Source organism: Drosophila suzukii, chromosome 2L (assembly GCF_043229965.1).
Source record: "Drosophila suzukii chromosome 2L, CBGP_Dsuzu_IsoJpt1.0, whole genome shotgun sequence".
Taxonomy (NCBI): Eukaryota; Metazoa; Arthropoda; class Insecta; order Diptera; family Drosophilidae; genus Drosophila; species Drosophila suzukii.
In genome coordinates, this window is record NC_092080.1 from 13,811,095 (window position 1) to 13,824,776 (window position 13,682).

Consider the following 13,682-nt stretch of genomic DNA (forward strand, 5'->3'; position numbering starts at 1 on the left):
ACTTAATTTTTAATATAATTTACTATCCCCGTTTAATCACGTGCTCATCTCTACTTGATGCAACTTCTCGAATACTGGCGTTTGTTTTCATAGCTGTGAATGTGACATTGTCCAACTTCAACTTCCACGTTCCCCCACATTTTTCGTTCCATTTTTTTATTCGGAACTCGAGCCACAGTTTGTTGCAATCCCCGTTTTTATTTGTGGGCGAAAGTGTGAAACGATTTTTGCTGACTCTGGACTCTGGAAATCCAAGCTGCAGCAAAACTTCTCGGCGGGATTTTATGTGGCCCTTTTGCAGAACCCTAAGTGGTTTTATAGGGTCTACAAAATTCCAGTGTGAATAAAAAACTGAAACAAAAAGAGTGTGAGCGCGTCACATAAAAATATCACAAGCAGCAAAAAGGAGTCTGCTTACAAAGCAGAACCAAAAAAAATATTGAATCACTCACAATTCAATTGTCAAAACTTAAACGACATCTCATGGGGCGGTAGAAAAGTTTCACATTACTTGGCCAGCTGGCTGACCCGATTTTTAAAGTCGAATGCAAATGCTGTTGATTTTCCGCACGTTTCCGGCTGACCAAACAAAACTTTACTCGGGCAGTCGTCAGTCATCCGAAAGCCAAAAGGCGCAACGGAGTCGAGCGGAGAAATCAATTCACTTTTGGCCAGCTGCACATTGAGGTTCCACTGCAGCTTCCCCTCTTTTTCACCTTCTGTTCCCATCGAATTTAAGATTGCAGCTGTTTTCGGTGCTCCCGCCTCTCATATTTATGCCACAATTTGCAATTTTGCGGCTTTCATTTACAGAAATTAGTCGGCAATTTCGAAAATCGTTGTCTGGCCATAAGCTTAAAGTACAAATCAAGTAATCAGCTATCGTATTGGCTACAAAGTCCTTAATAGAGTCTTAACATTTCATAAAATGTCAAACATTACGATTTAATATTGCTCTTGAACTTAAAAATTAAATTTGTAATATCATCAAATTCAAATTAAGCTTACACTCAAGTTGAAAATAATACTTTATTGTTATTTCTACTTCTCATACTTTGATTGAGTATAGCAAAGATTATTCCCATTTTAAATAAAAGTTCAATTCAAGTAATCGTACACCTCTTGTTTATTGGTTTGAATAAAGCCCTTAGTGCAATTCTGTGATACCCATTAAGGGAACAATCTTCATCTAACCATCTTCCCTTTGAAATTGCTAGCACCAGCATACAATTTAACCAAAATTAAACCGAAATCATTTGCCAGAATTCAGATAATGCAGAGTCAAAATTTCATTAGAAATTAGTCTTCTCCGACATATTTGCCTCGCCTAACCGACAAAACCAAAGTCAGGCAAACAAACAAACGAGCAAGTCGAAAGCGCTCCTCTTTTGCTCAAACGTTAAATGCCCAACTTAGAAAATTACTCAAATGTCTTAATTGGCAAATAGAAAATGCTAAAATAAAAAAAAATAGAATGGGAAGCAACTGCAGTTGAGAGAACTTTTCGCAAAAACTTTTGCAACTGCCGGCTATGGGAGTGGGAAAACATTTCCACACAAAACCGAGAAAAAGGCGAACGAATAACTTAATTGAAACTTAATGAGAAAATGCAGCCGCATTGTTTGCAAAAACAAGAAAAACCAAACTGAGATCTCTGAGTATGCGATGCGTATCTTAAAGATGCAAAAGTGCAGGTGTCTGTCGCTAAATGCAACAGTCATTTGCCTGATTGCCAAGACATTAGGACAGCGTGTCGAGTGTCGTGGCATGGAACGTGCCGTTTATTTTTTGCTTGTTTCTGTGGCAAAAGACAATGCCTCGGGTTATGCGATACCAGATACTAGATACCAGATACTTAAACAAATTGCACAACAGCACCAACATAATCGCCTCTTTTGTTTGCATTTATCTTTCAGATGCGCTCACCTGGGCCCAGGTGAATGTGGAACCCAACACAGCGCTTCTCAACCAAAATGATCGCACCGATCTGCTCTGTCGCTATGGCAAATCCATCAACTACTGCCGGATTGAGATCCCCGGAGAGCAGAAGGTCCTCAACCTGTCGCCGGAGTGGAACAAGACCCCCGGATTCACGTACTACGGAGCGGGTCTTACGGCCGGACAGTGCGGCGTCAGCATCGAAAGGGTCAAGGCCAGCAACAATGGCCAGGTCAAGTGCAGTTTGGGCGTCGAGGGAGAGGAGCTGACGGGCACCATTGACCTGGTGGTGGCAAGTAAGTATCCAAGGATTGAAAATCACTCAGTTCTATACAATTACAGATTTTTCAAGCTGAAGCATAAAATTAATAAACCTAATTTTTTTACTTAAACAAAAAAAAATCTCATACAATTTTTTTTTAAATAAAATTGATGAGTAATAATTCCGGTAACTGTTTCCTTCTCTTCATTCTTTTCTAAAATTTAAACTAATTTAATACTTTTTCTAATCGACCTAAAGCTACACAGAGAGAATTCTGACATTCTCATTTGAGTTTAATATGTTCTTAAGATTCTTGAAAATGTGTTCATTGTTGTTTATCTCAACAACTAAACTAGTAGTGCGCAGTTATTAAAAAGTTAATAATTAATCTCATTCTCTTCTCACCATTTTGTTCTAATATTAAGAACATTGGTAGCAAAAGTAACTTTCAAGGTTTTTAAGAACGAATGTTCTTAATTTAAGAACAATGCACTCGAATATTTCTCTCTGTTTACTAAAAAATAGAGTCGTAGGTTGCTAGAATTTACCTAATTCACCAAAATTAATGGTTTATTTTTCCAACTTTTCAGTGCGTCCCCAGCAGCCCATCATCGAGCTGTTGTCGAGGCCAAATCGCGAGGGCTACTTCAATGAGGGCACTGAATTCCGTGCCCGTTGCAGCGTTCGCGATGGTCGTCCGCCGGCGAACATCTCGTGGTACATCGACAACATGCCGGCCAACAAGCGCACCACTCCCCTGGAGGTCATGTCCTCGACCAACGACAATGTGGAGCTCTCGACCTCGGTGCAGGAAATCCAATGGCACCTGTCGCCCGAGGACAGCAACCGGAAACTGGTCTGCCGCTCCCATCACCAAACCGATCGCGAAAGCATTCCCCCTCAGGAAGCTGCCTACATCATCAACGTGCGATGTAAGTGCTGCACAGTAATTACCATCTTAGTTTGGAAAATTGTACGAACATTAAATTGAAATAGACCACTAAGTAGGGTGCTAAAATGAGTTGAAGTGCCAGGCAAAATGAGCCTTAAATATACCATTAAATTTTTATAAAATTGTATTAACCATTAAATTAATGGCAATAATATTTCTGTTTAGAAATAGGAGTACAGCTTGTTATGAACTATAACCAGATAATTTATGGTATTTAATCTATAATTAAATTAAAGTAATTTTTCCGGGATAGGCCAATTCCGTGACTTTAGAACAATTTGTTGAAAGGTGAAGAAATTTATATGTAAAGTTTCATTGTTGGTGGTTAAATGACTATTTATCTAGACTTTGATTTAAAGAAATTATCATATATAATATCATATACCATATGGACTATAGTTTAAAGTATACCTAAAATCTATACCGTTTCCCCTCAGATGCCCCCGTCCACCAGCCAGATGCCGCTGTGTACGGACTTTACCTCGAGCACACTGCCATCGTGAACATTACCATCCGGGCCAGTCCGCAGCCCAAGATCGAATGGACCATCGATGGAGCGATTGTGGGACAGGGCCGCACCGATGGACGCTACTCGGCCTATGAGCCCCAGTACATGGGCAACGATGAGTACAACGTGACTTTGGCCATTGCCGGCCTGACTCTGGAAGATACCACGAAAACCTACAATTTGAGGGCCAGCAATGAGCTGGGACTGACGGACTACCAGGTGCGAATCAGTTCGTCGAGCAAACCGCCCAGCAGCAGCCTGGATGTGGCCGCAATTGTTGGCATTGTGGTGGCCGTTGCCGTTTTGGTCCTGGTCGTTCTACTAATTGTGTTTGCACGGGCCACTGGCCGATGGTGTTTTGGCGGTAAGTTGAAAATGCACTCTTTTTTCTCCTTTTTTTTTTGATTTTCCATACATACATTTTTGCTTATTTTGTGGGTGAAACATCGTCATTAGCCTCTCAGCCACATCAACAACATCATCATCCACTGCCACTATTGTCTCATCATCAGCTAAGCTAACAATAAATTCTGGCTTTAGGTTCTCCATCCACCCAACTTCAGCACCCATTTTTCCCAAAAACTGCACAACTCATCCTGCAATTCATAAGCATACATATATGTACTCCGGGTTTTCGGGAGTCCTGTGGGCGGGGCTCACCCTTCTGCCACAAGCAGTTGTTAACTTTCGACACATTGTGCGGCCTTTAAATTTTAATTAGCGTTAACCTAGCAGAAGGAGCATCCAAACGAGCGGATGAACGCAGCAGCCCTAGAAAACTCATCTAATTAAAAAAAACTCACTTGACTTTGCCGGCAGAGTTTTTGTGGGAAAATATTCTTCGAAAAGTACATGGGTATGGGCGAAAAATGAAAATATGGAACATATGTGTGAAAAAAATTAAAGAATACGTAGGATTTTTTAAAAATAAACAAATGTGAGAGATTAAAGTAAAATGGAAATTTTGAAGAGTTATAAGTAGAGCAAAAAATAAATATTTCTTATTGTAATTGGAATAGAAACCAAAAAGTAGTTGGTTTTTATTTCTTGAAAATGATATTTTATTCAACAAGTTAATTTCTTTGAGTTTAAATTGTAGGCCATATAAGAAATCATAAGTTTTTTAATAAACACAAAGTTTAGGAAGTGTCAAAACAAATTAAAAAAAAAATAGTCTAATTGATTGAACAAATATTATTAGTTTGAAAACACTTTTTATAATACAAACCCCAAAAACTATAAACTGCATTTAATGGAATAATCCTATGTAAAAAATATTTATATAAAACCAGCGCAACAAAAAATTATATCTTAATTAGATACCTAAGATTAACAACACAATTGTAAAACTCTCTGAGTGAAATTGTCTACAAATGACAACAACAAGAAGAGCTAACATTGAAAACAAAAATTGGTCACTAAAAACATGCAAAGAAAAATTCCAAAAAATATATTTTTATAAGAGTGCTATTTACTTTAAATGTAAAATATTACGAAACTAAAGAAAAAATTGTAATTCTCTGTTTCTCTATGCTTTCTGTACTTTCTGCTTGATAAGCTTTTTGGTAAACGGACTAACCTCAACTTTAATATGGAATTTTGGTATCCTCGAGATCGATATCGTTTCTCTCTGTCTTCTCTATCTCTCTCTCTCTCTCTCTCTGTCTCTGCACACAAAGCTAAATGTTAGTTCTTGTTGTTGTCGTTTTTACAGGCGCCACTCTAAACACGGACATTGGTCCCGATTCAGAGGCCCAGATCCATCCGGAATTCAATGACGATGAGGAGCTGGATGGTCGCGATAATGGCGATGAGCATATCGATACCACCCAGCAATCGGAGGAGGCCACGCCCCCCGTGACCGATAAATTGGAGGCGCAAAAGAAGGCGGATCTGAAGAAGAGTGCGGCGGCCACAGCGGCAGCGGTTATAGCCGCTGGCAATGGCAGCCAGCACAATTTGAATGGCCTAGAGGCTCCCAAGCCACCAAATACTTCCGTTTGAGCCCCGCCCCCTTTGGCCACGATTCCCAATAAGTGGGCGTGGCTCTTGGCCAGTTAGCTGTGTGCCCCCCTTTTGCTAAGAGCATCAGGGTTAAGAAACAAAAATAACGAATAACATATATCTCCTTACCATTCTTTTGCTCTCAAATATTTGCTCTCTTATAAATGTAATTGAATGAAAAAAATCTCAAAATGCGCACCACAAAATCAAGCAATTATATATATTTTTACTATAAAAAAAAATAAAAGCAACACCTTACCTTAGGCCAAGTAATTTTAAGTGACCAATTTTCGTAAATCGCGAATCTCGCCAACCTTAAATGTCCTTTTATCAACTCGAATTCATAAAAAACAAAACATAAATATATATAAACTAAAAGTAATAAATCAACAATGTCCAATTTATTGTATTATACTTTGTCCAGCAATATTGATTTTCATCCATGTATTTATTTAAGCTATAAGAGCTGCCAGCATTTTGCATTTTCTAATTACTATTTTTGTGTCGATTGGCCAATCAATCAATTTAAACTTGGCAAGCATAACAAATTAGAAAATTAAACATGCCTATGATTTATTTTAATTAGTTATCCACTCCTTATGTTTTTTTCTGTTCTTTTGTAATTTTAGTAAAGCGAAAAAATAAACAAAACATGAAAAACATAAATTTGTAAAGTTACAAGATGGTTGTGTTTGGTGTGGCAGAATTAAAGCTGATGATGGTGATGTTAGGTTGGGAACATTTATCCTATATCATTTATCATAATAATCATTATTATTCAGTATGCAAACTACTCCTTGTAAATATGTTATAAACTTATTTTTTTTAATTTTCTCCACACAGGCAAATCCATTAAGACGCCCACAAACGAAACGTAAGTACAGTGAACTCTCCCAATCAGGCTAACAAATGTCAAAATAAGATCAGAAAAGTGCAAAAAAAATACGGGGCCAGGCCATATATACATAGCTTGTTTCCATGGATCCACAACTAACCCGTCGACGGTATATGGTTTGCTTAAACTTGTTTAATTTTCAAAGCCATTAATCTGTTATCCATTCATTAATTATTGCGTAGTTCGGATGTGTGTTTGTTTGTCTACTTGCATGTGTCTCTTGAGTGGCTTTAATTTTCGTACTTACATTAACCGTATGCCCAAAAGGCCAACATCTCTAGATATAGAAGCAGCTCATTATCATCCTAGGTTAGTTCATAGTTCATTTATAGAAAAAAAAACCCTAACTTAAGCACACGCATACACAAAACCACACCAACAACATTGCTAAAGTCTCGTGTTTCGTCTTGTATTTGAAGAGTCTGAAAAACTGAAATTCTAAATTTTAAATCCATAAAAGCAAAATCAATTTAAAATAGTTGTCACGCTGTCACACACACACACACCACACTTTATACCCATACATTATTTACACACTTGAACTTTCACATTAAAACGCTCGCTAGTCGCTCTGTCACGCCCACTTTGCTCGCTCGCCCGCCCACCAGAAAAAAAAATAGAAGAAGTGTCTGTCTCGCTCTGTCTCTCTCTTACCCTCTGAACATCTTGCTCTGTCTCACGCATTTACTAAAAATGTCAAAAATGTCGCTGTCCCAGTCATTCAACAAAAAACCAAAACTATAAGCAAACAAATGCATAGAACATCAAAAATCCAACTCTATAGTGTTAGAGCCACTTTGCTAATGCATCACAAAAGTAATATAATAATACCAAAAAAAAAACAAACCTCAACCACAAATAGAAACGAAAACAAACTTCTTGCTATGTTTTGTCTTCTTCTTCTACTACTTTCATATGGACAACCAACCACAACAACAAACCAACGAAAACCACTGAATAAAATGTGCAATGAACCCACAAATTTAACAAAAACTTTAAAAAATACCAAATGTTGAAAAACCACACATATTCATATACCAAATATTCCATCCAAAATCTTTCAAAATTATTCGATTTTGAAAACCCTTTCTCATGTTTTTTAAATATCTAAAATATTTAAAATTACTTATAAACTATCAAAAACAATAAACCGTAAACAGTCAGATCGACAAACAACTGGAGTTGGGAACTCAGCAAAACCATGGTCAAAACGTGGCTCTTTTGGAGACCCCCAATGGCATTACTTTGTTGGGCGCCACTAAAGTGCGCGAGTCCAAGGGAAACGGAAATGGTCAGGATCGCATGTCGGTCGAAAGACGCCATCACGATGATGATGATAGCTTTGAATATGGCACGGATCGCGAGAGCAGTGTCTACAATCCCACCACAAGACCCCTGAAAAGTATTCTGATGAGTCAGGCGGCGGGACGTAACTCCCGCAGCTCTACGAGTGATAAGGAAGACGGCCATGAGAATGCCGATCTACTGCAGAAGGGCAATCAACTGGGAATTCCCGAATCGCGTTTCTCGCGATGGCTGCCCAAGGATCAACGCGAGCTGATCGAAAAGCAGGCGATGTTACTTTCGGGAAGGGGCAAGTCCAAAGCCCCGGCCACGCCCCCTAAGCCCCAGAGACCCCAAAACGGAGAGGCAAAAACCACGAGTACTACTAACACAAATGCGACGACAGCCACACCGACGACGCCAAAGTTGCCACAGGAAACGGAAATCTGAGAGTGTGCACGTGTGTGTGTGCGCGCGTGTGGCATTCATATTTATTTATTTCTTCTTTTTGGGTACAGGAAACGCGCAGCAGGACTAGGGATGGAGCAGTTATGTGGCCATCGAGAACTTTTAGGGAGCTTTACCATTAATGTCAAGAATTATAGTTGATGAGTGAACTCTGTTAGCTCCGCCTTAAACTTTAACATGCATTTGAGTGCCTTTCTCCAGAGAATTCTGTAATTGACTATGATAAAAGTAAAAATATGTTTACAATTTCACTGCACTTTCACTTGGAAATCACCCAAAAGTATGCTATGAAAATGTTTGCTTCGATTTTTGAACTTGAACTATTTTCTTGTGAGGTTTCTTTAGCACTCACTAACTACCAAACAAGAAATAATAATATATGGCAGAAAATGTAAATAATTTTATTATTGAAAGCAACATTTTAGCAATTTTATGAGTGAAAACAGATCTTTCTTAATTTCCTTAATTTCTGAAGAGATTTTAAATCACCAGATAATTCTCAAGATAGGGACTCCTTGAAAATAAGATGAGCCCGTGGCAAAGCTGACTCCAAATTAGGCTCTAAGTTTTGTATTACTCACGAAAGTTTCTTTTTCTACACAACAAAAAACAATCGAAACATCAAAACCTATAAATAGATAAACAAACTTATTTATTTCATAGAAATTAAAGCTGGCATGCAACTAAGTTTTTATCGAATACATACAAATCGTAAGAGTTTGCATGGCAAGCATGAAAAAATAATTCATTGATATACAAAAATATTAATTGTAGTCACTGTAGAACAAAGATCAAGTGAGATACATATAGACATATGCGCATCAACAAAGTGTTCAACTTAAGCCGCGCACACTGTACTTTAAGAGCGAAAAGAAACTTCCTTATATTTTCGATTATTATTATGTTCGAGCTGGTTTTAGTTGTAGTGCAGAATACATAATATTAAAAAATAAATTAATATCTAGTAACTAGAAACGAAAACGATGAAATGTAGTTAGGACCTTTTGATACATGTTTTTCCTTCTTTATTTTTTACAAAACGTATGTTTAATATTTAATTAACAACAATAAATATTGTTAAAACTGCGATGAGTTTCCTTTTTTGGATCTATTTATTTTGCGAGTGCCTGAATATGTGTGCGTGTGTGAGAGCCGATTTTTGAATAGAATGGAAAGCTGAAAGGAAATTTCTAACAATACAGTGTATGAAAGAGGAAGTTCCACGTACAATTTTCCATTTTCCATAACAAAAGCAATATCATTAAATTGTGAAAGCAACGTTTCATGCAATAAACATTTCATATATATCAGAGACTAACACGCCACTCCAGCAAACTAATACAAATACAAGCACGAACACATAGACACGGCACAAACTGTTAGGAAAACGTATCCAGCAGATACTTGTTGAGCTAGCCCAGACAGCAGGCAGACATTCAAATGAGCCAAAAATATTTATAGAATATAGATGAAACTCATTTCAGCCAAGCGAAAGCAATTTACTTGGCCAGCCCACGTCAAACGAAGGTTAAAATGGGGGGTGGAACTGGGTTAAGGGTCCATTAAGGTCAAATGCGAATTAAATATTCCATATGGCATAAAGTATTGGGCATTAGATTGGGGAACAGAGCATATGAATTTAAATAAGGGCATTTGATACAGAACTTTTTTTTAAATTCTTGTTTGTTTTAAAAAAATGCAAGGACGTTTAAACAAAAATGGAGGGCCAATCTTTAATAGAAAATATAAGTAAATAGTAGCAGCGGAACAAATTTTTAGATATATTAATTTATTTATTAACTTATCAACTAAAATCGTTTAAAACCTATACAAAATAACTTAATTCATAATAGAAAAAATATTTTCCAAAAACAAATCTTAATGAAAATAGATTTTCTTAGGTCCCCTTTCGAATATTTGCTTTTCCTAACACAATTTGGGTTTAAATGGTGCCACACACGAACAATAATAACAATTTTGCAATTACCAAAACACAAGCTCTTGAGCCCACTAACAACCGCCATTTAGGACTCCTTAAAGAGAGCAGAAGAATGCCAAGAAAAGACTTCTAACCACACGACTAACCCCGAACTATTATGGCCCTCTTTTGTTACCCTATTTTTTGGGGAGGAAATTCGCACAGCAGCAATTATTTTGACACAGTATTATGTAGAAAAAATACAACAAAAAATAGCAAACAGCAAAAAACTTTTCATACAAAATCAAAATCATGAACCCATCAAAAAACCTCCCAACAATTTCCCAAACGACAAGCAGCAGCGACACCGAAAGCGCCGATATAAAAGCCACTTCAACGGCCACGGCCACAACGACGATGGGCGGAGTGGGCGTGTCGGCCGAGGATGAGGAATCCGTTAACGAACAGGAGAACCCACAGCAACAACAGCAACAGCAGCAGCAGAAGAAGGCCAAGAGATTGCCGGCTTTTGCCGTGGCAATTTTAAAGCGTTTCAACGAAAAGGATTCAAAGAAGCACAAGGATAACCAGGAGTCAGTGAATATTGTGGAGGGAAGCGAACAGGAGAATCCAGCTGCCATAAATGCCATCGATGGCAATGACAATGAACCAAAGGTATTAAAAAATGTCCCAGACTCCGTACCTCTTTCTCTTTCCAACTTCTGTGTTTTTGTCCGAGCACACGGAAAAATATCATTACAAATATACAGACAATTGATATTTTTTCACTTTAAATATTGTTCATTCCCCATGAAAAGACAGAAATCATAACAAGTATTCAGACAATTAATATAACTTCACTTTAAAAAATGTCTATTTCCATGAAAAGATAGAAATCCCCAAACCGTATTTATAATATTATATCAAACAAATTTTTTAAATATTTAAAAATATATTATCTTTAAAATACATAAAAAACTTTACTATTGCATACTTATATGGGCAGTATCATACTGAACCTATTTTTTAATGCAGACATTTTGATTATCAGGATGTTTAATGTTATTTTAATGTACTACATTTTATAAAAATCCAAATAATATTCGAGATTTTTTGACATTAATTTTTGAATATCGATGTGAAAAAAACATTTTTTTTTCATATATTTGACCTTTTTTCACCCTGAATATATCCGGTGTGCGTGTGTTTGAGTGCGAGCTGTATTTACCTTTAAGCTTAGCATAGTTACTTTATCCTTAGACGCAAGCTTCCAGCATACAAACAAAATATTTCTTTTATAATTTCCGTTTTGCTATTATCACAAATTATTCTACATAATTTTCTTTGCCATTTTCTGCTCTTTCCGTTAAAAAAAAACAAAACCAAACGCATGCAAATAAAATCCGTTGTTGTATAACTTTTGTATATATACGCAAATAAAGGTTATAGTTTGGCAGAGCACCTCACCAGTGTGGACATTTAAGTAAAGAAAAGCAAAAAGCTAATGAAAAAGGTATTGAAAACTCCCCTTAAAAAGCCTACAAATTCAATTTCTGTATGACAAATGTACTTAATTAAGGCAAAGACTAATAACAACTTTTATTATCTATTATCAGCAAGACAAACAACTCGTCTATGCTGAACTTGTACTAAAACCAGCTAATGAGAAATCAGCAGCAGCAACACCAGCAAAAACAACAGCAGCAACAGTACCAATACCTGAAGGCTCTGGAGTTGCGGCTAACCGTTCTATAGAATACGCCGAAATAGTCTATGTGCAGAAGGGAGGCGAGGACAAGAAATAATCTAGCCCATCAAAAGAAAAACCCTGGGAGGCTGACACAAATAAAACATAACAGAAATGATTGCACAAAATTACGAAACAGCAATGTACGCGAGAAACCCAGTGCAGCATAAACATAAACTTTATAATGATATTAAGAATGCAAAACAAAACAAAAAAATAAAATAAAATGTCTTAAGTGGTTTTTCAAAAACTTCTTGAATGTGTGTACTAAAATCTAAAGAAACGTGAAACTAAGAACATAAAAGCAAAAATATAACTTTTACAAAATAAACTTAATTCTCCGCACAGAAATCTTGACGCAAGACACACCCCTCAATGTGTACCCCTCCTCCTCCAGTCCACACATTAAATCAAATTTACAACAAGATAAAAAAAAAGAAAGAGAATCTTAAAAAAGCTAAAATAATATTTGCAAAACAAAACTATATATAAATAAAATTTACATAAACATAGGCAAGAGAAAAAGAAAGCATTTGAAAATCTCAATTATTTACATAAATGTCTCGCATTTAAGCTAAATGTAAATTTAAGAAAAGAAGCGAAAAAATATAAATAATTATGCAAAGTTTAAGTAAACTTATTTAGATGAACCTTAAATTATTTTTACGCAAACATTTTTGTACACATCGCCGTTTTTGAATAAGCAAAATTAGGGACTGTGACCATTTCGGCAGCCAGAAAAAAGCATTTAAGCAACATAATAAAAAAAAAATTGAATAGGAAAAAAATTCACCGAATATCTCTTGCAACTGAAAGTATTTTATCATAATTAATTTCGTTTTTCTTGTCTCTTAACGATATCCATCCATTTTCCATACAACTGGCAATTAATGTTATTATTTAAAACTATTTACTCGATTACGAATTAATTGATAATTGACTAAGTTAAGTGCATACATTAATTACAATGTACTTTCATGATGATGATTGATTTTTATACTTTGTAAGTTATAATTTGTATAAAGTTAAGCTGAAAAAGAAACTTTTTGAATAAAATTCTTTACCATATAAAGTGGGTGTATTTTTATATCAACAGTTTAAATAATATTTTAAATAAAATAAGGGCAAAGAGTGAGTATTAAAGTAAGTATTTTCCATTATTAATTAATTTGGCTCAAATAAATTTGCCTCTAGCCAAATTGAAAGGGCTGAGTTAACATTTAGCTTGTTAAATGAAATGTCAAATTTACAACAAGAAAACTGAAATTGCAATGGAGGCTGCCGGCGGTATTTCTATGTGGCATCTTTGTTTGGCTTCTCAAACACCGAAAAACTCAGCACGACAACGTCAATTACACTAAATAATAGCGCACTTCTGATCCGATCTGCAGCAGCAGGAAAGATAATCATGTCGCATTATTCATAGCCGCATTGCCATTTATATATTTTGGCTAATGCCGAAAAAAAGGGAGAAATAATAATAATAAAATATGGCAAAGTTTTGCAGTTGACTTGGCTTTGTCTGCTGGCAGATTTTGGTATCTGGCTGTGGCTGCTTGTCAGTCAGTCAGTCAGTCAACTGCTCGCTACTGCGGCTCCCTCAACTTTTTCTGACATTTCAATTTATAAAGCTCAAAATCTGCGCGTTACCCGAAGCGTCGCATTTTACATTAGACAAAAACAGAGCGAATCTCGTATATTTTATT

The 13,682-nt window shown here is 36.4% G+C and overlaps 1 protein-coding gene across 6 annotated transcripts in view; it reads left to right on the forward strand.

The window, feature by feature from the left end:
- Window positions 1-13,048, forward strand: part of Fas3 (fasciclin 3) — a 78,572-nt gene extending 65,524 nt beyond the window's left edge. Inside the window, exons 2-7 of one of the 6 annotated variants that reach the window (XM_017086474.4) lie at window positions 1,917-2,234; window positions 2,791-3,132; window positions 3,590-4,024; window positions 6,508-6,538; window positions 10,589-10,904; window positions 11,846-13,048. In XM_017086474.4, the coding sequence (XP_016941963.3) occupies window positions 1,917-2,234; window positions 2,791-3,132; window positions 3,590-4,024; window positions 6,508-6,538; window positions 10,589-10,904; window positions 11,846-12,034 (1,631 nt within the window). In that variant the 3' untranslated portion in view covers window positions 12,035-13,048. Of the gene's footprint in view, window positions 1-1,916; window positions 2,235-2,790; window positions 3,133-3,589; window positions 4,025-5,374; window positions 5,871-6,507; window positions 6,539-7,719; window positions 9,399-10,588; window positions 10,905-11,671; window positions 11,732-11,845 lie in introns of those variants that run through there. The other 5 variants (XM_017086482.4, XM_017086467.4, XM_017086496.4 and 2 more) reach the window with 5 other exon arrangements.
- Window positions 13,049-13,682: the final 634 nt, after the last annotated feature.